Genomic DNA, 27,868 nt, shown 5'->3' with positions numbered 1-27,868 from the left:
CGTGTTTCATGTCGGCCGTGCTCAAACAGTTCCTATATGAACACGGCATAGCAACTAGTCGAACGACGGGTTACAACCCACAGGGTAATGGGCAGGTGGAATGGTATAATGGAGTCATTTGGAAAGCCGTAACCCTGGCCCTGAAATATAGAGGACTGGGGCCCGAGCGGTGGGAGGTTACCCTTCTCGACGCCCTGAATTCCATACGCTCTTTGCTCTGTACGTCCATCAATGCTCCTCCGCACGAACGAATGTTTACTCACCAACGACGTTATACTGACGGCCAATCGGTGCCCAACTGGCTAACCTATCCCGGAACAGTGTTCATGAAGCGCCCGGTACGACAAAGCAAGTATGAACCAATGGTGGAGAAGGTCGAACTCATCGATGCTAATCCTGAGTATGCTCATGTTAGACTTCCTGATGGCAGGGAGACCACTGTGTCGGTTCGCCCTCTGGCTCCCGCAGGTACTCCTCCTGCAGGTACTCCTCCATCTGGTACTCCTCCCTCTGACATTCCCTCCCCAGGTGTTTCCCCCCCAGGAACTCCACCCGAGAATGGTGGTGACGGAGCGACCGCATTCCAACCGAGAGCGATCGAGGAGTCATCCCCGGCACGAGTCGAGGCTTCCCAAGAGGATCGGAAGCCTCCCTCAAGTGAAACCACCATTTACTCCCAGAGAGGTCGACGGATAAAGCCCCCTCGCCGACTCGATCTGTAAAGGGGATCATCGGCATCCCTCAATGGCACCTTACCATGCTCCCATAACTCAAAATAATCCTCACTGCTTGAAATGTATGCTTCTGTAGTTTAAATAGTTCACACTGCTTGAAATGTATACTCCTATAGCGTTGAAGTAATCATGGTGCGTTAGTTGACCCTCTAGTTACATTTTAAAGATGGGGAGAATGTGTTGAATTAAAGGATGTGACGCGCGATCACGTGTCGGGCAGTCAGATAAAACCGTGATGCCGCGCGGTCGGTGGGAATGTCCCTGGGGCATTGTCATTTATGGCGGTGGTTCACTTGGTGCTCGTTGAATGGTAAGAATTGAGAGTATACCGGACTCCGTGCTTATGCTGGCTAATTGCTGATTTATTTTGCGGTGATCGACTGCACATGTATTCCTTGCTGCACATGTATTCCTTTATGTGTCTGTAGAATCGGCTTCAATCAAGTGAAATAAAGCCTTATACTCCGAAGGTTTTTCCCTCGCATTCACTTCAAACGAGATGATTCAGAGGTGAGTACATCACCTCTGAACCATCTCCATCATCTGGCAGAAACAGCAGTTAAAATGACATCTGCAACAACAAAAATCCTCAAAAATACCACAGTTGAAGCAATAAAACATCATATTCATAATCAGCTTAGAAACAAGGATAACAAGTAAAAAAAGACATAAAATGTCACAGCCCTCGTTGTTTTCGTAATTTTGCTGTGCAGAGTTAAAGGGAGAGCCCATATTTCTGAACACCTAAAATGGCCGGCAGTCTACCAGTCAGCCATCTTTGATCAGATCGCAAAATAAAGAGAGGTGCATATGTATGCCGTCATGCACTGTGCTTGTGCCAAGTTTGAACAAAATCGGACAATGCAAGTCTGAGAAATGGTTGGGGACACATTTAAGTAACAAAATGGCCACCAGTCGGCCATCTTGGATCTGATCTCAAAAAAGTGACATGCGTACATAAGTCATCATTCATTATCTGTGTGCCAAGTTTGATCAAGATCGGTAAACGCATGTCGGAGAAATGGTGGAGGAGGTGTTCGACTCAGGGCTTTTTTTTAAACTAAAATGGCCACCAGTCGGCCATCTTTGATTGCATCACGACACAAAATGGTGTGCATATGTTGACCGTCATGTGTTGTCTTTTTGCCATGTACGTATAAAATTGGTCCATACATGTCTGAGATATGGTTGTGGATGCAAGCACGCACACACACAAAAATTGAGACCAAATCCATGAACCTCCATTTCGGACTTAGTCGAACGGGGGTGAATAAAGGCATGGAGAGAAAAAGAGGAAGAAAATACAGGAGTGAAACTCAGTCTGTCAGATGAAAATGAATCTGTAAGTCTCGTTGTGAGGACCAGAGGATTCGTTTAAAGAGCAACATGATGGTGAACTCCTTGTTTCACAACAGCCATAGGAAACCAGTCAGCCCCAGATGCCAGTTCACACGGATTGACTCGAAAATGCTCTGGGATAGATACTAAACCCAAAAGATATAAATGCCCCCAAATTGCCCTTTACCAAATATGGAACCAAATAAATACACGACCGATTAAAAGTTTTCGAACACCACCATTTTTCCAGTTTTTACTGAAATTTAAGCAGTTCAAGTCCAGTGAATAACGTAAAATGGAACAAAGCTAAGCGGTAAACTGCCAGAGGTTTAAAAAAAAACTTTAGGTAACAAAAAACTGAAAAATAATGTAAATTTCAGAGTTGTTAAAAAAGGCCCTTTGCAGGGAACAAGTAATGGGTTAGCAACTGCAGCTGTTCTGCAGCAATGGAAGTAAATTAAGCCTTGAAAGTTGATGCAAACAATTCCTGCAGGTGTCCCAATTTTTGTTGATTAGTTGCAAACCCTCTGTCTGTATAAAAGCAGTGTTGGAACAGACTGTATTGTTACACCCTCTAAAGATTTACTTGGACAATATTACACTGCAGGAAGTAGTATATTGCTATCATAATGGCAAAAAAGGACAACTAACAAAGGAGACAGAGAGATCATTATAACCCTTCAAAGTGTAGGTCTTTCCTTTTTGAGAAATTGCAATGAAGCCAAGGTGTCAGTGAGTACAGTTTCCTGCACTATCAAAAGGCACTTGGAAACTGGAGGAAACTCTGACAGGAAGGGGTCTGGCAGACCAATGCCACAACACAATCAGAAGACAAGTTTCTGAGAGTCAACAGCTTGCGTGATAGGCGGCTCACAGGACAGCAGCTTCAAGCACAGCTGAACACTGGTCGAAGGAAGAAAGTCTCAGTTTCAACTGTGAAGAGAAGACTTCGAGTTGCAGGTTTGATAGGTCGAGTGGCAGTAAGAAAGCCATTGTTAAGATGGCGAAATAAGAAAAGGAGGCTTGTCTGGGCCATGAAGCACCGCCAGTGGACGACTGAAAATTGGAAAAAGGTCTTATGGACCAATGAATGAAAATTTGAAATCTTCGGTTTATCACGCAGGGTTTTTGTATGCCGTTGAGTAGGCGAAAGGATGGTTCCTCAGTGTGTGACACCAACTGTCAAACATGGAGGGGGAAGCGTGATGGTCTGAGGCTCTTTTCCTGGATCCAGAGTCGGCGACTTGCACAGTGACTGGCACCCTGAACCAAAAGGGCAACCACAGCATTTTGCAGTGCCATGCAATACGCTCTGGTCAACACCTTGTTGGTCAGGGGTTCATCCTCCAGCAAGATAACGACCCAAAACATACCTCCAGGCTATGTCAGAACTACCTAAGAAGAAAAGAACAAGACGGTAGACTTCAAATCATGGAATGTCCAGCACAGTCTCCAGACTTCAACCTCATTTTGCTGGTTTGGGATGAACTGGACAGAAGGGTGAAAGCAAAGCAACCTGCAGGTGCAACACATTTGTGGGAACATCTGCAAAAGTGTTGGCAAGAACTTTCCGAACAATATTTGATTTCCTTTGTGGAAAGAATCCCACGAGTATGTTCAGATGTTATATCTGCAAAAGGTGGCGACTTTGATGAGTCAAAAATTTCGATTAAATTTTGTTCAACAAAACAAGTCCATGATTTCTTTTTTATCTGCAATTGTTTATTTGTTCTATCCTTCAATTTCAGAGTACATTGAAATATTAAACTGCTTAAATTTCAGGAAAACCTGGAAAAATGGGGGTGGTCGAAAACTTTTAATCGGTAGTGTAAATATGAAGAATGACAGATTATTCAAAGCAGAATGAAAGTGAATGTGCCGGCAACTGAAACTACACAATGTTAAACGATCCTGTTTACTTACTCTGAATGCAATGGATTCCATCCAAGTCTTCCCAGCCTCTATCACAGATACATTGGTAACTGTTGACCATGTTCTCACAGGTTCCATTGTGACACAAAACCGCTTTACAGTTGTCAATCTCTGAAAAAAAATAAAGTTTTTGAATGAATGACGAAGAAACGTTTTTAAAAAGTGATATGTTCAAATTCAATAGAGTTAATGTTTCTGTTTATCATGTTGTTTTTATCATTATTAATTACAGTCTGACAAAACAAGAAATGGCACATTAAATTACATGAAGAATCTCATGAAAGCCAAAGAGCCACAAAACTCAGCAAGAAAACACCAGACTTGATGATGTTGTAGGTTAAATACTCGGTGGTGTATAATGGTTAGAGACTCGTTGGTGTAATGGTTAGAGACTTGGTGTTGTAAAGGTGATAGCTTGAGTGTTTTCATAACTCCCAAAGCTGATAAAGATGCCAGAATAGATCGCTCAAGTATAAATCAGGAGATCATTAAAATGCCAAATCGTACTTCTTGTTTGCTATTTTTCACCAGCCGAGGACAATACAGGCTGAAGCTATTACAATTATTCGATTTTCTCACGTGATGAAGCAACATGGTCTCTGGGCATTAGGCTTTGTTTAATTCACAATTTAAGCTCTGAGGGGGTGTGCGTCATCCAAGTAATATGCGCTATATCAAATGGTCATGTAACATATGGAAAAGTTTCAATTTGCAACCTTTGATGCAGCCCCGCTTTGATCAGAGACCTGGCCCATTATGTCCTCTTTATTCAGTTGAATTCAGAATGGGATTAAAAAAAATAAAATTCAAAACAAGTGGAAGACAAACCAAGAAAGATGCTGTACGTAGTACGATGCTTGCAAAATCCAAAAAATAAATTTGAACTTAAAAATAATTAGTGGATCAATTAAAAAAAAACACAATGCCGAGGCTCTTATGACAGCTAACACACAGGAGACAAGGGGAGCAGGAGACGTGAGGGGTGGGAGAGTGAGGAAAAAAGAGAGTGGAGACCAAAGACATGAGGATATCTGTGGAAGGGAGAGGGATGTGGTAGGGTACAAAGGTTAAACAACACGGACACTTCAGGGACTTTCAGGAAGAAAGGGGAATTTAAAGGAGGTGGGTTTGGGGTGGATTAACGGGGGCAGAAAAGATCGTGGTTTTGGATGAGGGAAGATAAGAGATGGTGGTGAACAGTTGTTTTGAAAACCTGGTGGGAGGAGTGGGATTGAAGAGAGTGTGGGAGTTTGTTCCAAAGGTGGGAAAAGGGAATGAAACTGAAGGTGAGCAGTGATTCTTGATTTTTGTAGTTTTACCATAAGGGTATTGCTGGCGGACCTTAAGTTCCCGACAGAAATATTTGGCGGTGGGGGGGGTGGGGAGGCGGAATATCGCAGACAAAGCAGGAGCGGCGAGGCCAGAGAGGAGACAGTGGAAGACAGAAAGACCACTGACATGCCCACGGTGAGAGAGTGAGAGACCCAAAGACTCAGCCTCATCGCAGAAGATACCAATGATCCGAAATGCCTTGGTTTCCACAGCGTGTAGCCAGGAAAGGTGAGAGGAGGGAACACCAGCCGAGAGGGGAGAGCAGTACTCCATCAGGCTATGGATGAAAGCTCTGTACATGGTCAGGCGCTCATATGCGCCTTGGAAGCACTTTGCATGATGGAGGATGCCCAGGCGGCGACTGGCTTTGGAGGCCAGCTTGGAAAGGTCATGGCAGATAGTGAGAACCAGAAGCTTGAATGAAAGGATTTCTTCAAGACAATTGTTGAGAAAGTAGATGGAGGTGGGGGGGGGGAGAAAGGGGGGTTCCAGATGGTCCCTTTGGAGAGACATATTGAGAGTGTGAGATTTGTCAGGATTGAAGGACATGTTCCAAGTGTTGGACAAGCTTGTGATATTATCCAGATCTGCAGAGAGGAAGAGGCTGCTACTTGTCGATCTGAGGGATGACAGATGGGAGGGCAGAGGATGGAGTCATCAGCAAAGAGATGAAGAGGATTTTCCACAGAGTCAGAGAGATGAAAATCAGAAAAAGCACAGGCACAGAACACTGCTTTGAGGAACTCCAGCCTCGACAGGAAGAGGGAATGACAGAATTCGATTTAGGGCCACACATTGGCAACAACAGGAGAGGAAGTCTGTGAGCCATGAGTGGAGATTGCCTTGGAAACCATAGGAAGAGAGTTTGATGAGCAGGACAAGGTGCCAGACCATATTGGAAGCATGCGATATATCTATGGATATGACTGATCTCATGTCTGGCATTGAGGACCTCCATCCATTGTTGGGAGAGCAGAAGCAGCATATCCACAGTAGAGTGACCTGGTCTGAAACCAAATTGATGATCAGAAATCAAGCCATTGGAGAGGAGGAAGGATTTCATGTCTGAAGTGATGATGGACTCCATAACCTTGCTGATGATTGGGAGAAGGCTGATTGGTCTGTAGTTGCAGGGATCTGTTTTTGCAACTTTTTTATGCAGAGTGGTCATGTTTTCTGATTTCCAGGCAGATGGCAGATGACCTTGAACAAATGAGAGGGTGAACAGAACAGAGAGATGGTGAGCAAGCACAGCAGAGCAGGTTGTTAGGACACGTGGGCTGATGCCGTCTAAACAGGTTGCATAATTAAGTCGAGGTTTGACAGCAAATTCTCCACCTTGTCGGGAGAATAAGGACACAGAGACCAGGATCAGCTGGGTGTGACTGGGTAAAGTGGGAACAGAAAGTGATGAGTTTGGGACACAAAATTTAGAAGCCAACATGGAGTTTAGGCATTCAGCCTTTTCATGCACAGTGTCAGCTGTGTGGCCATTTGAGGTAAGGGAGGGGATGGAGGGGGAACATACACCAGAAACAGACTTGACTCGACACCAGCAGGATTTGGATGGAGACAGGTTTGAGAGTTCATATTTGAGATGCAAAAGATGTTGTTTCCTGACTCAACTGAGGGGAGACACAAACTTGTTCTGAGCTTTCTGGAAGGAACTGAGATTGCCTTCAGTTGGATTTGCCTTCCATGAAGCAAGCGCAAGTTGTTTCAGGACAACTGCCTCACCACAACCTTGAGTGGGCGGGGAACGGTGGGAGGAAGGGTATGATAACTGAAGATGAGATGGATAAATCTGTGTATTGGAGAGCAAATTTCTTTGACACAATTTCCAGGATGAGTTGATGTCAGAGAAAGTAGAGATGGGAGACCAGTCGGGAAGTTTGATGGCTGCTTGAAGTCCCTGTCAGCCGGCCTGAGTGAAATGCCAGACTCGATGGCACTGAGGTGCTTTTCAAATAACAGCCAGAGAGACATCTACTTTAACGAGCATGTGGTCACCTGAACCAATTGGATCAGAGTAAGAACAGCAGATATTTTCAGGGAAATTGGTGAAAATGAGATCCAGAAGAGATGGCATACCGTTGGATGAGATCCGGGTCAGGAAGTTGACAGAATGTGTCAGCCCCAATGAGTCACAGAAATCTTTGCTGAAGTGCCATGGCAGGTGAGGGAGGAACGCACACCCAGCCAAGTGGCATGATGACAACTGAAGTCACCACTTATGAGGAAGAGAGAGCTGTGATGAGAGGATAGAAGTTGGTCCACGTTTTCGGCAAACGAGGCATTAATGGAGTCATCACTGTTTTCTGGATGGTTTTACACACATATTAACATGAGATTGGAATGGAGGGGAAAACATAGCCAGAGGTATTCCTTTGGGTGTGGGGGAGTGATGGCAGTGCATGAAGAGTGAGGAATAGTCTTTGATGAAGAGAGCAACTCCACCGCCAGGACGAGGCTCAGGTAAATCATTCCGTTGGAGGGAGTAACCAGGGAGGGATTTTCGGGAGTCAGACACAGATTGAAGGAGGTAAATTTCTGTAAAGGAGATCATGTCGGGTTTGTCAGTGGCAATCTGTATGGAAAGATCTGTCAGGTTTGCATGAAGGCTTCGGATGTTTGAGGTGCACACTGTTGGAGGGAGGGGTGGAAGCTTTGGGTGCATGAGAGAGGAGGGGAAGGGGAGGGTCGGACGAAGGAGGAGGGGGTAGGGGTAGGGAGAGATGTTGACAGAGTGTGGGGGATTGCAGAAGAGCTGGGGGAGAGGGCCGGCTGAGGAGTAGAAAAGGCTCGGTGGTGATGGGATGAGTCACAGTGGGGAGTAATACGAGAGGGTGCAGTGGGAAGTGTGAGATTTTAGGAGGTGGAGGGATGAGATGGAAGAGAGATGGTAGGGGAAGGAGGCAGCTTTGTGGATGTGAGGGGGGGGGGCTTTTAAAATGGGGAGTGAGAGGAGAGATTGGAGGGAGAAGGGTGAGTGGGGAAAGTTGAGGGAGAATGGTGAGAGGAGTTTTTGAGAAAGGTGAGAAGGATGGTTGGAGGGGGGAGGTTGTGAAGGCTGCTTTGAGAGGGAGGGGTGAGAGAGAAGCTTTGAGAGGGAGGGGAGATAATGAAAACAGGCACGTCCAAGGGGCAGGAAGGCGATGGGAGAGGTGGGGGAGAGGGGAGCGATGAGACTTAGTAGTTGTATGGTGAAGAAGGCAGCGGGCAGGGGGAGGTACAAGATTTGAGGGGTTGGGAAGAGGCTGAGAGGAAAGTAAGAGCATGTTTGAGATGTTGAGCAGTGTACTGGTTGAGAGAGTGAGATACATCTTCGGTTAGTCTGGAGCCCACAGATGTTAGAATGCCACACAGCTTGGGACACCAGAGGAGGAGCTGATACCAAAGGAGAAGACAGTGAAGAGGTGCTAAGAGTGGAGGTAGGAGGAGGAGCAAGATGGGAGAGGTAAGGAGAGGGTATAAGAGGTGAGGAGTTAGGAAGAGGTATATTTCAGGAGGTGAGGTTAATTGGCACTGAAGTTGGAAAAAAATTAAAAGGACGATTGATGGAACACAAACATGCATTGCAAACTGGAGTTTAAATTGTTTTTTTTTAAGTCAGAGATGCGATTCAAGACATTATGTGAGGGATGCAATGAAGGAGGACAAAGAGAATGGAGAAAAGCAATGTGGTAATAGAGGGACTTTTTCGACACAGGATGAAAAAAAGGTCGAATTGAAAACAGTCTTTTGAAGAAAAGAATGAAACTCCTCAGAAGAAAACTTTTGAAGAAGAAAACTCCTCAACAACTCAAACAAGCTTTCTTTCATCTCATCCCTCCTCCCTCTCTTCCCAACCCATCCCACCAAATGACCAAATATGCAAATCATTTTCAAATTTCAAGTCAATCAGATGTAAATTCACAATTTTAGAAATTCAGCCTCTGTTGACCTTTTGGCCTGTTGACCTAAAAATAAATGGTGGTTGAATTCAGTGACCTGACATGCAAATCCTCCTCAATTTTTTAGTCAATCGAATGAAAATTAAGGATTTTATAAATCTTAAAAAGTTGACCTTTTGACCTTTTTGACCTCAAAAATAAATAGGATTCTATTGAACCACCAACTCCACCATTTGGTGGTTTCATGAAGATTGATTTAAAATTGTGACACGTCGGCGATGAAAGGTGAGCAGATAGACAAACAAACGAAAGCGATCAACATACTTGTCAAAAAAAAAAATTGGGGGCCAAGTAACAAACAAACAGACAGACAGACAGACACAGAATAACACACAAGATCAACCAATTTACTTGAAATATCTTTGATTTATGCAAGTCATAAAATAGGTTCTGCATTGGAGTCATCAGAAGGAAACTGAACAAGCAAAGAGCGAAGATGAAGTTATGAGGAGGAATCTGGATAGGACATGGGTTTGAACTACTACTCCTCTATCTTCAAAACAATCCAAGTGCAGCCAAGTGGGCCTTATTAAAAAAAACAAAAACAAAACCCGGATTCAAAAAAATTAAATAATTCTGGCGAACAGACCATGCGTCCAATCAGGTTGAAATTTAAAACATATATTCCCCATCACTACTTTATCATATTATTTAAGTTTCATGTCAATTGATGGAGTGTTTCAAGAGAGAGAATTAAAAATATATATTTTTCCAATCCAATATTGCTGCCAAACCATGTAACCTATCAATTATTCCTGAACACCCTGGTATCCAAAAGGCTTGCAGAACAGATGAGTGAAGTGTTCCCTCGATCCGTCCAGCCGTTGTGGAGAAAAATATTTTTCGAGGTTTTCGGGTGAATCCAATTTGGCAACCAAGTAATGTGACCTATGATGTCATTGGTGGGGAACGTTTTGTTCCTCATGGATAGGCAGTCATACCTGTAAAGTTTCACCTTGTTCTGTTCAACTGTTTCGGAGAAGATTTTTGAAGGTTTAAAAAGAAAAAAAAAATGGCTGCTGAACTACATGACCAATGATGTCATCAATTTTCTTTTTTTCTGTGGACCAATTTATCCCTGGATAACCTTTAAAAAATGTCATACTGATGGGATGTGGTGCTCCACGTATACAATTATGACATCGTTCCAAAGGTACCAATGACATCATCAAAATAAAAAAATCGCACTTATTCCCCATGGAACAGCAGCCAAATTTCAATCGAGAGTGAAAAATTTGTGTCAATCCGACAAGCAATTACAGAGAAAAGGGATAAACAAAATGCAGACATGTGCGTTCTACGTACGTACGCGACCGATTGCTCAACCCCACTTTTTGCTTCACGAGTGCTGGCCAATAACTTGCACGTAATCCACATTCAAGATACAAAAATCAACTTAAGGTTAAAGTAGATGTAAATATATCACTGCTACATTTTATAACCTTGTGAAACTGTGCAAAATGCACACACACACACACACACACACACACACACACACACACACACACACACACACACACACACACACACACACACACACACACACACACACACACACACACACACACACACACACACACACACACACCTCTCCTGTTCTTTTGTGAATTGTTGAGGCTAATTACGATAATCTGTCAAGGATGCTCTAAAATTTAAATGTAACTGGTACAGGGTAGAAGAATGTGCAAACTTACTTTCACCACATAATACGCCAGTGTAACCCTCAGAGCAGGAACACTTAAACGACGCTGGGGTATTTGTGCAGATGCCATGTAAACAGGGGTTCGATAAGCACTCATCTATATCTGCAAAAAAGTGAGCAAAACTGTTGGTAAACGCACAGTAGAAGAGAATCATACATAACTGCAAGGCTGAGGCCCACACAAATACACCTGCACGAACATGATATATGCCAACAAGTCATCCATGCAACTGCCACAAGCAGCATTGCTTGTTTGTGGAGTCATTGCAAGTTAATTGAAAAGATAGCTCACAGGTAAGCTTCAAGGTTTGCTTATAATGTATAATCTCATACCTTCATCGCAAGTCTTTCCCCTCCATCCAAGCAAACAGTCGCAATGGTAATCATTGACTGCATCTGAACATGCTGCTCCATTCATGCATGGCTTGGAGGTGCATTCATTGAAATCTGAATCACAGAAAGGGATCTGTTAGGTTGATACAGTGTGCCTGCATCGAGACCGAATTGCATCAGAATGACAACAATTAACCGGACAAAAAATATCATGGTATGCTATTTTTGAGAGATTAACCTGCTGTGCAGTGCTGTATGTCGTGACACCCTCCTGCTACTGAGAGATGTGGAGAATGAATTCAAATTGTATGCAGATGTATTATCATATTATCAGCACCAGCTCTTTACCATGAAAGAGACTGTCTACCTTATCAAGTGGTTCTCAAACACCATGTCAAATGGTCTCAAGTTTAATAAACTTTCTGCAGTGCTTATGGAAGCATCAAATACTGTTACTTTCCAACAAAATGTTTATGCACACTTGGTCAGAGTGTGTAAACAGCAGCTCCAACTTTCTGAGCATCTCACAACAGCTCCATCTCCAATTTCTGAGCTAATGAAGCACATCCAAAATGACTTGTAGTGTCAAATTGCAAGAAAGATCTTTTTCTTTTTTAGATGATTTCAGTCAAACAACAAAAATCAAAATCACCTGCACTAAACTTCCTGAAAATTGACCTCAAGTGAAAATATTGGATAACCACAAATGGTATTTGTAAAAACATCATCAAGTTCGGGTAAGGTCAGGCATAGACGGCGTATATCAGGTGTATTTTTGAAAGACACATTTCTGTGTTTTATTAAGGGTTGTTTATTTATTTTACTATCACTTCAGCTTGCAACAAGCGATGCTAAAATGCTTTCCCTTTCAATGGAAAGTTGTTCTTCTGAGAGAAATACTGGTTCTTGCATTAGCATTGGCTCCATTATTTGGAGAACAGTACTCCAACGCGGTCCTCAAGTCTGCTTGCTGGCAGGTGTTGTGTTTTCTGGGTAATGCAGTGCTTGTGATTCCTGTGTTTGACTCCATCGGCTTTTACTCCTGCCATTGTTGCAGGCAACAAGTTATGGCAATAATTTGGGATTTGGCCAAGACGTTAGCCTACTTTTGTAAAAGACACCATGGTATCGAACATTCAACAGCAAATTATTGTAGACTGGATGCCCACCATAATGTAACTTAAATTGGAATTTAAAGTTTAAAGACGTTTTTCTGTCATATAATGATCAAGAAGGATGTCAAGGATGTTCAGAGACATCAGAATTTCTTACATTCATTACAAAGAAAATAGTGAACTGTGGATAATGTCTGCAATAAAAAATAATCATCATCATCATCATAATCATAACAAAAATAAAAATAAACAGAAGAAAAACAACAGGTTACCTCGCCTGAAATGCTTGGTACCCTAATAAAATAGAATAGTGAAGAAGCATAGATCTGGGGAAGGGTATCAAACAAAGTTCCCAAGAGCACAGTGGGCTCCATCATGATGAATGGAAAGAATATGGAACTACCCAGACTTCCTAGAGCTGGCTGTCCAAACAAACTGAGGAACTGCACAAGAAGGACCTGAGGCAGGGAGGTGACCAAGTACCCAATGACCACTCTGACAGAACTACAGAGTTCCGTGGCTCATATGGGAGAACCTGCCAGGAGGACAACAATCTCTGCAGCACTTAACAAATCGAGACTTCATGGTAGAGTGGCCAGACAGAAGAGAAAAATGCACATGACAGCACCCCTAGAGTTTGCAAAAAAATGCATGTGAAAGGCTCTGAGAACATGAGGCAAAAGATTCTGTGGGCTGATGAGAGAATAATTTCACTCATTGGCCTGAATGCAAAGCATGATGTTTGGCAGAAACCGAGCATAGGTCATCACCCTGGTAACACTATCCCCACTGTGAAGCATGGTGGTGGCAGCATCATGCGATTATGATGCTTTTCAGTGGCAGGGAATGGAAGACTTGCAAGGATCGAGAGAACAGTGGATGGAGCCAAATACAGGCAAATCCTTGAGGAGAAACTGCTTCAGAGTGCAAAACACCTGAGACTGCAGGAAAGATTTACATTCCAACAGCACAATGACAAGCATGCAGAAAAAGCAACACTGGAATGGCTTCAGAACAAGAAAGTGAAAGTCCTTGAGTGGTCCAGCCAAAGCCCAAACTTGAATCCCATTGAGAATCTTGGGAAAGACTTGAAGACTTGTCTTCAACAACGCTCCAAAAACATATTGACAGAGATTGAGCAAATCTGCAAGGAAGAATGGGAGAAACTTCCCAAATGCAGATGTGCAAAGCTGAAACAGACATACCCAAGAAGACTCGAAGCTGTAATCGCTCCCAGAGGGGCTTCAACAAAGTAGTGACTCGAGGAGATAAAAACTGATTGATGCAAGACATTGCAGATTTTCATTTTTCATGAAGTTGAAAAAATTTCGACAAAAAAAGTTTTCACTTTGTCGATGTGGGGTATTTTGTGTGGCTGGGTTTTGGATCATACATGGGTAAGAGTGAAAGCACAGTCTCTTGAGAATTGTGGTTGAAAGAACAACAAGAAAAAAATCTTCCATCATTCAAAACAAAACCAAAGCAACACAATGATATGTGAAAACATTGAGAAACTGCACACAGTTGCTTTGAGCAATAATAATGATAACGTCACCATAAAGGAAATATAATATAACAAAGAGCAACTTTGGAGTTGATTACTGAGAAGGACTTTAAGATATTCCATTCAATAAGGAAACTTCCAATTCAATCGTGAAAAGAAGGAAGAAAATCCGAGTCCGAATAATTGACCAGAGCCAAGATCTAATGGAATATATATATATATATATATATATATATATATATATATATATATATATATATATATATATATATATATATATATATATATATACATACATATAGACATGTTTGGTACGACAGAACTTTCATATGGATACAAATAAACACGACATAATAATGACCGAAGCTTTTCATGCTGCACTCTTCAGGGTAAAAAATCGCAGCAAGTGAAGAAGGAAGTGAAGGCGTGTGCTTTATACGCAGGTCTCAATAAGGTAGACGCTGATTGGTTCAGCCTTAATGACGTCACGGTCAATCCGAACGCCCATTGGTCAGCTCATCATCTTCACCTCGAGCTCCCATTGGCTGGAGCAGAGTTCGCCGATGACTGACATTTGCAACCACATCCTGGAGAGAGGGGGGATGGGTTTCCCTGAAGGTCCATTCACCATTTGTTACCGTACTTCCCTTGATCTTTCCATGCTGAAAGAGACACAGAGATCGTATAAATTCCTTTTGATGACATAATATTGGATCGGTGGAAAGGATGAAGGTTGCTTCCAACACACGTAAATGAAACGAGCTCCAACCTCGGTTCAATTTCCTGAACATATCTGCATTGCACTGGTCTGCACAGATAGGGTTGGCAACCAGGTTATGTGCAATGGCAGATGAAGCGTGTACAGTGGCTGGTGGTTGCTGGATATTTCTACATGCTCATACTGGTTGTGTTCTAACCCTCACAATCTTTCTTCAAATTATCAAGGGGATGTGTTGTTTTATCCGATCAGCCAATCTTAGTGTTGTGCGGTTGATAGATCCAACCTTGGTTTCACAATATCCGTCTTCCGGAAGCCCACTTTCACAGGGCAGTATACTCGCTGGGACTCCGAGAGCTCCACGAGATACAAAATTGCCTTGATCAATATCCTGGTTAACAGAGCACAGAGGTTTTGTTCACCTTGTAATCTTCCTGCTGAAATCGACAAAATCATGAATACACTCGGGGAGAATGTTTATCCTGAGCATCTAATTAAGAGAGACCTACACAAGTTTCTAAACACGACAAGAGATCGGAAGATTGGTCCGGACAAATGTCCAGTCTATATCAGGATGCCCCAGAAAGGGCAATCATCACGAAGGTTTGAAGTACAAATCAAACATATGGTGTCCAACACTTTTCTGACTGTGCAACCCCGAGTAATCTTTACCCCTCTCCATTTGTCAACGCGAGTCAACAAGGATGTGCAACCCACCTCACAAACCAGCAATGTTATTTATGAGTTTAATTGCTGATGTGAAGCTCGGTATGTGGGCCGATATATATATATATATATATATATATATATATATATATATATATATATATATATATATATATATATATATATATATATATATATATATGTTGTTCGTTTTTCGGCTACTCCCGTGAGGGGTCGCCACAGCAGATCATCCGTTATGATCCGCATACTGATTTGGCATAGGTTTTACGCCGGATGCCCTTCCTGACGCAACCCTGGTCACCTCCAACGACACAGGGATAAGGATTGGGTTTCGCCATGATTCCGGGCTGCCCTACACCCTCTCATAACACGGCCCAGTGCAGAGCTCCTGTCATCAAGCGAACCTCCAACCCAAGCCTCCGAGTAGCCGGATTACAGGCGCATGCCACTACGCCCGGTATATATATATATATATAGTGTTACGGCTGTGGAAATTCGCAAACCACCATTCAGGTCCCGTAGGTGAGATATCTCATAAGTACATGTGTAGTTAGCCCAAATCCTTTGTTTAGAGGGATTTTATGTGATTCATTCGGGCTGCGACGCTTCGAGAAAGTCGTTTTTCTTTCCCTATCTTTTATTTAAAACGGACGAAAACTGCCAACGATGCTGGTGGGTTTTTCGCGCCATTCTTCTGCACGCTTGGTGTGAGGGAGGAGAAGGGGGAGGGGCAGCTCGCGCCGATTGGTGGATGACCAGCGTGAGGCGTCAGGGTGAAGGAACGCCCCTCTTCGAGAACCCTCTCGAAGGAGGGTGGAGCCGAAAACGGGGGTGGAGTGAAGGGCGGAGCCCCAGGGGATAAAAAGTCGGACACGGAAGGAGCGCTGTTGTTGCTCTTGCTCTCTTCCTGTCTTTCGGCTCGCTCGTCCTCTTCTCTTCCTGGTGGCCGCTGGCCTGGTCTTTTGTGGGGCGGTCCCGAGACCCCGCTGGCGGGATGGAGCGTCAGCCATTCCCCACACCGTGACCTCGAGAAACAACGTTTACGCCCCCCCCCTTCTATCCGCGCTGGGATAGCGCCGGAAACTCCGTCCGTGGCATCGAGCGGCCAACACGTGCCGGCGCGAGGCATGCCGGAGAGGACTCACCTACCCTGCCAGGGCACGGAGTCGCGGCAATGGCGCGATCACGTCGACGGACGTGGGAGAGGGACTCGACGACCCAAAGGGAAGTCACCATTTTATTTTCGGGGTTTTTGTATGGATCTTGTGGCGCAGTGTCTTGTTAAGTAGAACTTTGTAAGTGTTTCCATGGGTCGGTCTTATTCGGATGTAGCTCTGCATTGTTGCTTTTGTTTGGGTTGATATATGTGCATTTTGACTGTTTGGCTGTATATGTGTGCTCTCCATGTGTCGTGTAAATCAAGTGCTTGCATGTTGAACTGGGCCCGTTTTGCTTCGTCTCCTTCCTTTTAATTGACTCTCCATCCTGCTTCACGTAAAGGGTTCGTCGTGGGCTTAATACGCCCGATAATTAATTGGAACCGTAGAGGGCGACGATAACACCGCTCGGTTATCACTGTAGCACGGAACGGACCGCTGAAGCGGTTCGTGTCCGGAGTCGGCCTGCGGCAAGGTACGATCGCCCGGTCGACCATCCGCGCAGGTACTTAGGTAGATCGAATTTGGCAAGCAACCCTATCCTGCACGGGTGGGCAATTGGCACGGTCGTGGTGGGGTTAAACCCCCACCCGTGACTAGCGCCCGGCGTTGTTCCGAGAGGGTCATGACAGAATTGTCCGTTCCGGTGGGCGAGGCGGCCGCCATTCGAGTCGAGCGGCCAATCGCACGCCGGCGGGCGCGAATTCGCAACACTGGTGTCTGGGATTCGAATCCCTCCCGCCTCCAAGCTAAATTCAATGGGAATCGGCTCAGGGGTGAGTGGAGCGACCCCCGATTCCCTTCAAATTACGAGCAATTTAAATTAACCCCTTACGAGAAATAAGATGGAGTCTCAAGGTGAGCGGGAGCCGGGGGTACTAGAAATGGATTGAGAATGTGTTGAATCCATGGTCCAGGATGAAATCCCCATGCAGGAAATGCCTGTTGTGCAGGATGACCTCCCCCAACTGAACCCAGAGCCAGAAATGGGCGCAGCAGCAGAGGCCCTGGCGTATGACACCTCCCCTCCCCCTCTCCACCAAAACCCCCCGATCCTTGTCGAACCGAGTGCACTCGACAGGATTCTACAGGCAATAACAACGAATGCGCAACAAATGAACGCAATGAATGCGAAAATGGATGGAAACGCACTCAATATGGAAACAAACACAAATGAAACTAGAACGGGCACTCGTAGAGCGCATACCTTCGCCGCAGCCACTAGTTACCTTTGTATTAAGTTGTCCACAATGCATCTCAATACAAATATGCATTTCGTGACCCCCATGACCTTTGACCCACAACCGCTACCTAGGGTGACAATAGTACTATACCTTGTGTCATTTCAGAAGATGGGGAATTGAACACCGAACAATTTGGAGTTAATTTGATGTAAATCAGAAACATATTAACCGTTTTCATCATGAAAAAACGATGTTGACTTTTTGTGACCTTGACCTTTGATCCGATCACTCCCAAAATCTAATGGATTTGTCCTTTCATGATGCCAAACAAATCCAAAACAATTAAAGCCTCTCTGCGTTTTGTTTTTTTGCATTAAGTTGTCCACAACGCTTTCCGATATAAATGTGAATTTGTGACCCCCTTGACCTTTGACCCCCAGCCGCTGCCTTGGGTGACAAAAGTACTATACCATGTGTCATATTAGAGAATGGGGAATTTAATTTTGAACATTTTGGAGTTAATTTGCTGTAAATCAAAACAAAATTGACAATTTAATCGCGAAAAAACGATTTTGACCTTTTTGTGACCTTGACCTTAACCTTTGATCCGATCGCTCCCAAAATCTAATCGATTTGTCCTCTCGTGATGCCAAACACATCCACAAAATTTCATGACAATCTGCGAAGTGGTTTTTGTGTAATGTTGTCCACAACGCTTCCCAATCAAAAACTCCATTTTGGTGACCCCCTTGACCTTTGACTTCCACAGACTAACTCGGGTTGCAAACACTATACCATACGCCATATCAGTGGATCGGGTTTTAATACTGAACATTTTGGACTTAATTTGATGTAAATCGGAACAAAATTGACACTTTAATCGCAAAAAAACGATTTTGACCTTTTTGTGACCTTGACCTTGAGATTTGATCCGATCGCTCCCAAAAGCTTCGCCTGGCGTCCTTGAGTAACTGCACATCATCTCTGAAAATTTCATGCAAATCGGTCCAGCAGTTTTTGCGCAATGTTGTCCGCACACATATTTACCAATAAATAAATATACAGGGGTCAATACAATACCTTCGTCAAACGAAGTTTGCGAAGGTAATGAAAAACGAAATAAAAGGCATGAATGCGAAGATGGATACAAGCACGAATGAAATAAAAACAAATGTGTGCAGGATGAATAATCAAATGAATGCGAATTTACAACAGGTGAAGAACGGAATGAAAGAAGAAATGAAAAAAATGCGGGTGAGACGCAGAACTTGGGCCGAAGCCTGCAGGCGGGAATGAATGCAATAACAGCGGACGGAGTGCGGAATGGCGACGCCACGTGTGGGAGCGAACGAGCGGAGAGGGAGTGCAACGTTTGTCAGGCCCGCAGTGGAGGCGGGTAAGGACAAACTAATTCGGGAGACGTGTTGGGCGAGGGTAGTGACAGAGAAAGCAACAGTGACGGTGACCGAGAGGGAAAAACTAATTAGGGTGACGGAGACGTGCACGAGGGAGACAAGAGACGAGGTGAAAGGAATTGGGAGGGAGAGAAAAGAACAATAAAGACGGAAAGCAAGGATGAGGTACGTGGAGATCGTGAAAGAGCAAGGAGTGAAACAGAGGGAAGGACGGGAGCGACTTTAGGAGAAAGCAAGTTTGACCTACGTAAAGATAAGGGAAAGACGCCAGAAAGAAGCAGAGACTAATAGACACGAGGGGACGACGGAAAGGAGAAAAGAAATAATAGTTGAGACAAGGGAGACAACAAGGGAAGAGACGGAAATAACATAGACACGGGCGGTAGAGGGTGAATTGGACGGGGTTAAAGACGCGCGCGCACACACACACACACACACACACACACACACACACACACACACACACACACACACACACACACACACACACACACACACACACACACACACACACACACACACACGGAGTTAGTGGAGTACGATGAGGTGAGCTCGCGGAGCGTGTAGGGACCCGGTGCAAGCAGCTGGATAGCCTCCTCCAGGAACGAGGGGAGGGAGTATGACCCCTTGAGGCGAATCACGACCAGGTGGGTTCGGTCGTGCTTTGCGAGTTCGAGGGGACGGGTGCTGCGAACGGGTGCACGTGCAGCTTGGGGGGGTATAGAGGCCCCGGAAACCCCTGGGGTGGCACAAATCCCCAGTGTGGTTGTCCCGGTGTGTGTGGTGCAAGGTGTGAGTGTGCCCCCGTGTGTGAGTGGTGTGGTCACGAGTGTGTCGGAGTGCGTGCCTCCCAGCACACGGTGTGTGAGGGAGACAGCGTGTGTAAGGTCGCTGTGTGCAAGGGAGATGTCGGTCGGCATGCGTGAGCGTGCAGCCGCGTCTCCCGGGGTGAGTAATGGAGTGGAGTGTGTGCGTCGTGACACGTGGGAGTGTGTGTGTCGAATGGATACGACGACGGCGACAGATAGACAAAAGCCGGGAAGCGGCCGTAGCTGTTTTGGGGACCGCGCCGGGTTCACCCAGCGGCGAGCACGAGGTCCGTGCTGTGCAACGCACGAGGCCGCCACGTGCTCGGCTGCGGGAGTGAAACCCGGTCCGGAAACGTACGCGGTGGATTTGCCGATCCCGCGGACCGACAAAGTTTAGGCAGGATTTCGGATTTGGATTGGACGGGTTCTCCACGCGGGTGTGTGTGTTAAGCTCCAACGGGCAGAGCACATGTGTTCGCGTGGGGAACCCCTCGAGATGTGGGGCTTGTGTTTTTTTATGTGCCGGGTGATGTCATGGCTGCGTGTCTGGTTGGAATCCGGCAGAAGGGTGAATCCCTGCCAGATGGTACTGTCCAAGAGGGACGAGGGACGCGAACAGCTGCCATGACGTCACGCCAAAGGTGCGCTGCTGCGAATTGCCGCGTTGGTGCGCGAGCTGCGAGTTGCCGCGCTGGTGCTGCGCGTAATTGAAAAAAAATAAAAATTCACAAAAGCAAGCCTCGCTTTCGTGTGAACAGGATTCCCGGGAAAGGGGTGGAAGACCCCCTGGCCTGGGCACAGGATACAACGAGTTAGGGGGATGGGTTCGTGTTAGCTTGACCCTATCCTGGCTCCATGGGGCAGGGGTAAGTCCTCATGGGGCCCGTGGAATGGATGAGTAAGAGGGATGTTGGTTGAGATTTAGGATGGGAAATAAGGATTTGGAGACAGTGACAGACTTTCGATGTGTCGTGGGGACGTAGCTGAGCTACGTAGTGTTAAAAGGAAGGTGCTGTAGTTTAAGGGACGACGTGGGAGCACGAGTTAGTCAGGGGAAGAAGTGAGCAGAATGGAAGAGTTCAGCGATGTGTGTGTTGAAGTGTTGGTGAGTTGTGTGGAGACATGTTGAGTGAGTGAGGCCAGCGGGTCTGTGTGTCTGGAGTGAATGGGGAATGCATGGTGCGATGAGTGATTGGGGGGAGGAGTGACCCCCGCCCAAGGGACCCTGGGGTCAGTGTAGTGTGAGTTAGTGGGTTAGTTGAATTGACAAATGGAAGTCGTTTTGCTGTTGGTGGGAGTGTGGGCTCGAAACCCGTTTGGAGGGGTGCAGGAGCCCTGTTGACAGGCTGGGAGCGTGGCTGCGAAAGGTGAGTATCGCTGAGTGGGTACCCCGGGCACCGGGCTAGTCGGCCGCGGTAGGCCAAGGGCCCATAGTGGGCCGGGATAGCATAATAGGCACGGGTGCGCCCGCATGATGCGGGGGCCCGGGCGCCGTTAGCCGCGTGGGCAGTGTTGTGGGCACGGGTGACCCTCGGAAATGGGCCCGGGATGCCAGCCTGCCACGTGAGCATTTCAGGGGAGTTGCCATGGGGGGCACTCCCCGGTGTTTCGGGAGCTGGTAGGCTCAGAGGCAGTGTAGTGCCCGGGGGTGCCATCGTCGGGGAATCAGCAGAGGGTCGTGCCTGCCAAGGGGAGCCATACGTCCCAGCCATGAGACCGTGTGAGGGCACGGGAAGAAAATTGGGGGGCGAGGCCCAAAATTGTAAGGATACCAACACAGGCGACGGGAATCTGGGTTGTTAGAACCAATAGTTTAAGCGAGAGGCGCTTGTTGAAATCCCCGGGGTAGTTTTAAAGGTTAATGGAGAGGGTAGATTAGGAAGTGTAGCCCTCCACACCAGCCGTCCCTTCGCTCTCGTTGTGGGCCGCTGGACCCACTTTGGGTTAGATCGCTGAAGTCTGGGGAGGCCATCCTGAGGCTTCGTTGGGCCTCAACACAGGATGCGAGCTCTCCCTTGTTCCCCTCCGGGAAGGGAACATAGGGGTTGGGAGTAAGCGAGTAGACGATAGGTTAGCCGAACAAGGACGATAAAGGGGGTTCGGGGACGAATTATAGTGGGAGATAGGAAATAAAAAGAAGTAAAAATAAAAACAACAAAAAAATAAGTTGGGGCTAAATTGGGTTTTACAAATTAAGGGAGTGGGTATGTACAGTGACAGACAAAGGCGATAGGTTTGGAGGGAGACGGGTGGGTAGGTCCGAGCCCACCTTCCGAGTGGCCAGCACCACCGCACTCCCTCCATCAAAATGCACTGTAAGGCAAAGGCCGTCCAACTTCATCGGCAGCCGTTGTTTTGCTGTGAGGCCTGAACCGGCCGGATCGTCTGCAGCTGTTTTTGCTTCAAGGCATGTGCCGGTCGATCATCTGCCGGCTGTGTTTGCCTGCTGCCTTTGCCATGCCATGCCTGCTGCCTTCGATTCTGCGTTTTCCCCGTTCAGTTTTGCTTTGCCCTCCCCCTGTTCATTGCCATGTGCGCCAGGATCATCAAGCAACAGCTTGCAAGCTGCAAGAACTGTCCTGTTGGCAGCGACAACACGGGCCTGCAGTGGCGGCCCGTGCACCGGTTTTCTTTTGACGTTTGTTTTGCTCCCTGCAGAGTCCATTGATCCAGGGCCATGGTTGAGTGTAAAATTTGTAAGTTAAGATGTACTGTAAATATGAGTGCGCCCCCGGCATGTATGTCTAGCGCCGGCAATTTTATTTAAGTCATCCGTATGAGTGGATTTGTTTCGTAAGTTACTCAGCCCTCAGGTTATTTATTTTGGGGACACGAATACCATGAATGTCGCACTCAGGGATCCGAAGGTAAAACGTACTAGGGGAGAACTACACATGATGACACACGAAAATTTGACGACTCGGGACGAGTCTGTAAAAAGGGGAGGGGGTAGTGTTACGGATGTGGAAATTTGCAAACCACCATTCAGGTCCCGGAGGTGAGATATCTCTTAAGTACATGTGTCGTTAGCCCAAATCCGTTGTTCAGAGGGAATTTATGTGATTCATTCGGGCTGCGACGCTTTGAGTAAGTCATTTTTCTTTCTCCATCTTTTATTTAAAACGGACGAAAACTGCCAACGATGCTGGTGGGTTTTCGCGCCATTCTTCTCCGCGCTTGGTGTGAGGGAGGAGAAGGGGGAGGGCAGCTCGCCGCCGATTATTGGATGACCAGCGTGAGGTGGTCGGGGTGAGGGAATGCCCTCTTCGAGAACCCTCTCATAGGAGGGTGGAGCCCAAAATGGGGGCGGAGTGAAGGGCGGAGCCCCGGGGGATAAAAGGTCGGACACGGAAGGAGCGCTGTTGTTGCTCTTGCTCTCTTCCCGTCTTCCGGCTCGCTCATCCTCTTCTCTTCCTGGTGGCCGCTGGCCTGATCTTTGGTGGGGCGGTCCCGAGACCCCGCTGGCGGTACGGAGCGTCAGCCATTCCCCACACCGCGACCTCAAGCAACAACGTTTCCCCCCCCCTTCTTATCCACGCTGGGATAGCGCCGGAAACTCCGTCCGTGGCGTCGAGCGGCCAACACGTGCCGGCGCGAGGCACGCCAGAGAGGACTCGCCTGCCCCGCCAGGGCACGGAGTCGCGCTCGGGCGCGATCACATCGACGGACGAGGGAGAGGGACTCGACAGCCCAAAGGGAAGTCACCATTTTCTTTTCAGGGTTTTTGAATGGATCTTGTGGCGCCGTGTCTTGTAAAGTAGAACTGTGTAAGTGTTTCCGTGTGTTGGTCTTATTCGGTTGTAGCTCTGCATTGTTGCTTTGGTTTGGGTTGATATATGTGCATTTTGACTGTTTGGCTGTATAAATGTGCTCTTCGTGTGTCGTGTAAATCAAGTGCTTGCATGTTGAACTGTGCCCGTTTCGCTTCGTCTCCTTCCTTTTAATTGACCCTCCATCCTGCTTCACGAATAGGGTTTGTAGTGGGCTTAATACGCCCGATAATTAATCGGAACCGTTGAGGCCGACGAAAGCACCGCTCGGTTATCTCTGAAGCACGGAACGGACCGCTTAAGCGGTTCGTGTCCGGAGTCGGCCTGCGGCGAGGTACGATCGCCCGGTCGACCATCCGCGCAGGTACTTAGGTAGATCGAATTTGGCGAGCAACCCTATCCTGCGCGGGTGGGCAATTGGCACGGTCGTGGTGGGGATAAACCCACACCCGTGACTAGCTCCCGGCGTTGTTCCGAGAGGGTCACGACAGAATTGTCCGTCCGGTGGGCGAGGCAGCCGCCATTCGAGTCAAGCGGACGATCGCACGCCGGCGGGCGCGAATTCGCAAAAATATATACAAATATAATTTCAGATAGGACAACATGATCCGTTCTGCCACACCCACATGGAGTGGGTGCACGAGTTGCACGAAAATAAATCAAAAATATACATTGTAATTTCTTTGCTGGAGTTGCGATGATTCTTCGTCTTGTCAACACTAAAGCCAGAAGACTGTTGAGAACACATTATTAATTAAGATTCGCTCATGTTAACAAAAGGAAATATATTTGCTCTCTCACACTATTATTACAAAATGTTAACAGATGAAGATTAATCCAGTCATTATCAAATCATATTTATAAAAGTGGAACATGATACTTTGATGTTACATTTCATGGCGTTTTGTGGGGCACCAATACCAGAAGTAAAAAAAAAAAAATGTAAACCACAAACACATATGACAAGGTTTTTTTCAAGTCTTAACTGTTGTTTAACAATAATCTTAATAAGAGGGTACGCAATGATATTGAGGCATTATATGCTTCTCCTTGCACCCCCCCCCACCCACAAACTAATTGACCAGAGCCTACATCTAATATAATCCATCTAATCTATCGAACAAAACCAATCAAATCTAATCCAATCTAATCTATATAATACCTTATAAAGAGGACATTGTTACTCTATTTCTGCATTACGCTTGGTGATTGACCATTCCAACCCATTGATTTCAGCACTTCGTATTGCACACATAGCAGTTTAAGTCACTTGCTTTCAAGTCGCCTGGGGGAGGGGGGGGGGTGTTTCCCACTCACCAACCCCCTTCGGCTCTGACTGCCATGGCCCAATGGGGAACTAATACTGTGCTCGCATCATACCGATGTAGAAAGATTAAATTCATTCAAAAAGAACCCGGGCAATGCCGGATGCATTCACCGAGTATGCATATATATTTATTTATATTTGTATATATATATATATATATGTATATATATATATATATATATATATATATATATATATATATATATATATATATATATATATATATATATACATATACACATCTTCTTCTTCTTCTTTCGGCTGCTCCCTTTTTAGAGGTCGCCACAGCGGATCATCCGTATGATCCGCATAGTGATTTGGCACATGTTTTACACCGGATGCCCTTCCTGACGCAACCCTGGTCTCCTCTTACGACACAGGGATATGGTACACCTATTTTAACCGCGGTATACACTGGCCCAGTACACTGGTACTCATTTCGCCGACCTCGGAAGGATGACAGGTTGAGTCAACACCCTGGCGTATTAATTCAGTGGCACAACGGGGCTTGAACTCAGGACCTTTTGGATCCCAAGCCGCTGCCCGAACCACTGCGCCAACAGCAGGCTCAAACATATATATATATATATATATATATATATATATATATATATATATATATATATATATATATATATATATATATATATATATATATATATATATATATATATATATATATATATATATATACGAGAGGATAATATGACCCGTTCTGACGCTCCCATATGAAGCGGGTGCACGATTTACACGAAAATAGATCAAAATTATGAATTGCAATTTCTTTGCTGGAGTTGCGATGATTCTTCGTGTTGTCAAAACCAAAGCCAGAAGACGGTTGAGAACACATTATTCATTAAATACGCTCATGTTAACAAAAAGAAATACATTTGGTCTCTCACACAATTATCACAAAAATGTTTGCATGTGAAGAATGATCCAGTCATCATCAATTCGTGTTTATAAAAGTGTAACATGATACTTGAATGTTCCGTCTTTAAGATGCCAATTTGAACCGACAAAAAAAATATTCACAGAGAAAAAAAAAAATGCTGGTACCTTTACCTCTCGTAATGACCGGTGGAGTAGTCATGGTGGACGTGCGGATTGTTGTTGAGGGTGTCGGAGTTGGGATTGTTGAGAGTTTCGTGGAAAGGATAGGTGGTGTTGTTGTCCCTAAATGTTCAACAAGAAGAAACAAATGTGAGTCCAGTGAAACTCCACCAAATGAAAACAAATTTCCTGAACGAATTGAAACCATGTACACCATGAAGAACATTATTTTGGATTCAGTGAATGCAATCGTTTTAGTTAATGCTCCAGAACATTGATTAAATTATATAGAAATAGCACTGTTTTTGGTTCAACAACATATTGATGATCCATTTCCAAATATGCAAAATATTAAAAGTGAAGTTCAGAATTTCTGTGAGTCATTTTTTTTCGAAAATTGATTGTGATGTTGCAGAGAAAGTACAGAAGATTCCCTGTAATTGCCAGTTCACTCATGATTCCAGCAAAAGGGAGAACTGCACAAGTCATTGCAGAAGCTGAAACGTAAAATCAGAAAAAGGCATTGTTATGCCTCCGTGGCTGAAAGCCGGAGGCGTTATGTTTTCAGGTTGTCCATCTGGCTATCTGTCTGTAAATTAGTCATGAAATGGAGATAACATCAGACAAGAATAAATGGTGAAAACGATGTGGGAGGATGAAGCACACAAAAATTCCATTATCTGTAAAGGCTTGAGATAATAAAGGCTGCATCAGACTGCACTGTCAGAGTTTCGATTGTTGAGAGTTTATTGGAAAAGATTGAAGCAAAGAGGCGAAACATGGGCAATGCAAATGAAAGAAGGCAAAATAATGGAAAGGACAGAGATTATAACAATAAGAAGGATGAATGGATTGCCTCTGAAAGAAAGAATTCCAAGCTCAGAAATGAGGAAGAGATTAAATGTCAATCCTGGTGAAGAAGAACTTCAGAAAAGAAGACTCAATTGCTGTGGTCATGTGCAACGTAGGTCAGAAGATGGGAGTGTAAAGAAAGGAGCATTGATCGTGGAAAAAGGAAGAAAGTCGACAGAACATCCGAAAAACACGTGGGTTGAAAAAGTTGAGAAAGATACGGAATGTTTGGGTTTATATGAAACCGACACCATGGAAAGAGTCAAATGGAGGAATGCCAACATTTGAACAAGCACTTCAAAAAAGGGGTCAATAGTCATGAACCCATTGTTGTTGACACTCACGGAGGACCTAATGCACACATGATGTGTGCAATATTATTTTAAAAAAAAATCCTTTCACATGAAGAAGAAAGGCAATAAAAAATGAAGTAAGCAAATGGCAAAACATAAGGTACACACACCCACGTGAACATCAAACAGCACAGCTATGTTGCACCTCTTTACTTTTTCTATTATTCTCACTTTTGTGATGTAATCTTGCACCGAGCCCCATTGCTTGTGTTTAGTACTGTTGAGTCGTGCAGTGGAATTTGATTTCGTGCTTTACAGTTGATCTGCATTCCCTCTATTCCTCCACAATTGGGACAAAGAAGCTTAAAGGATCTGGTCAATATTTTTAAGAGCTGGGAAATTCTACAACTTCAATCGAAGCGACGCGCTAACCTCACTTGCTGCAGTCTTTTCCAAAGAAAGGGAGCAAAGGTCACGACTCATCACAAGAGGATTTTGTTTCACAAACACACTAACACATTCAAATCGTGAAAAGGACGATGCAAACAAGGAATATGGATCATATATGAGTTGTGGTGAAAAAGCAGTCTCTTGAGAATTGAGGTTGAAAGAACATGACAAAAATGTCTTCCATCATTCGCAATAGACCAAAGCAACACA

The 27,868-nt window shown here is 45.2% G+C and overlaps 1 protein-coding gene across 1 annotated transcript in view; it reads right to left on the bottom strand.

The window, feature by feature from the left end:
- The window catches only part of LOC147019124 (uncharacterized), a 223,369-nt gene that overhangs the window by 119,491 nt on the left and 76,010 nt on the right, over positions 1–27,868 (bottom strand). Inside the window, exons 44-47 of the mRNA XM_085899932.1 lie at positions 26,076–26,186; positions 11,325–11,438; positions 10,984–11,094; positions 3,996–4,115 (exon numbers count right to left, since the gene is read on the bottom strand). Coding sequence (XP_085756058.1) covers positions 3,996–4,115; positions 10,984–11,094; positions 11,325–11,438; positions 26,076–26,186 — 456 coding nt within the window. The remainder of the gene's footprint in view (positions 1–3,995; positions 4,116–10,983; positions 11,095–11,324; positions 11,439–26,075; positions 26,187–27,868) is intronic.

The sequence above is a fragment of the Eptatretus burgeri genome, chromosome 10 (assembly GCF_056783735.1).
Source record: "Eptatretus burgeri isolate ZD-2024b chromosome 10, Ebu_testis_v1, whole genome shotgun sequence".
In the NCBI taxonomy this organism is placed as follows: domain Eukaryota; kingdom Metazoa; phylum Chordata; class Myxini; order Myxiniformes; family Myxinidae; genus Eptatretus; species Eptatretus burgeri.
Note: the sequence above shows the minus strand (reverse complement) of the source record. Positions and strands in the feature narration are given on the sequence as shown.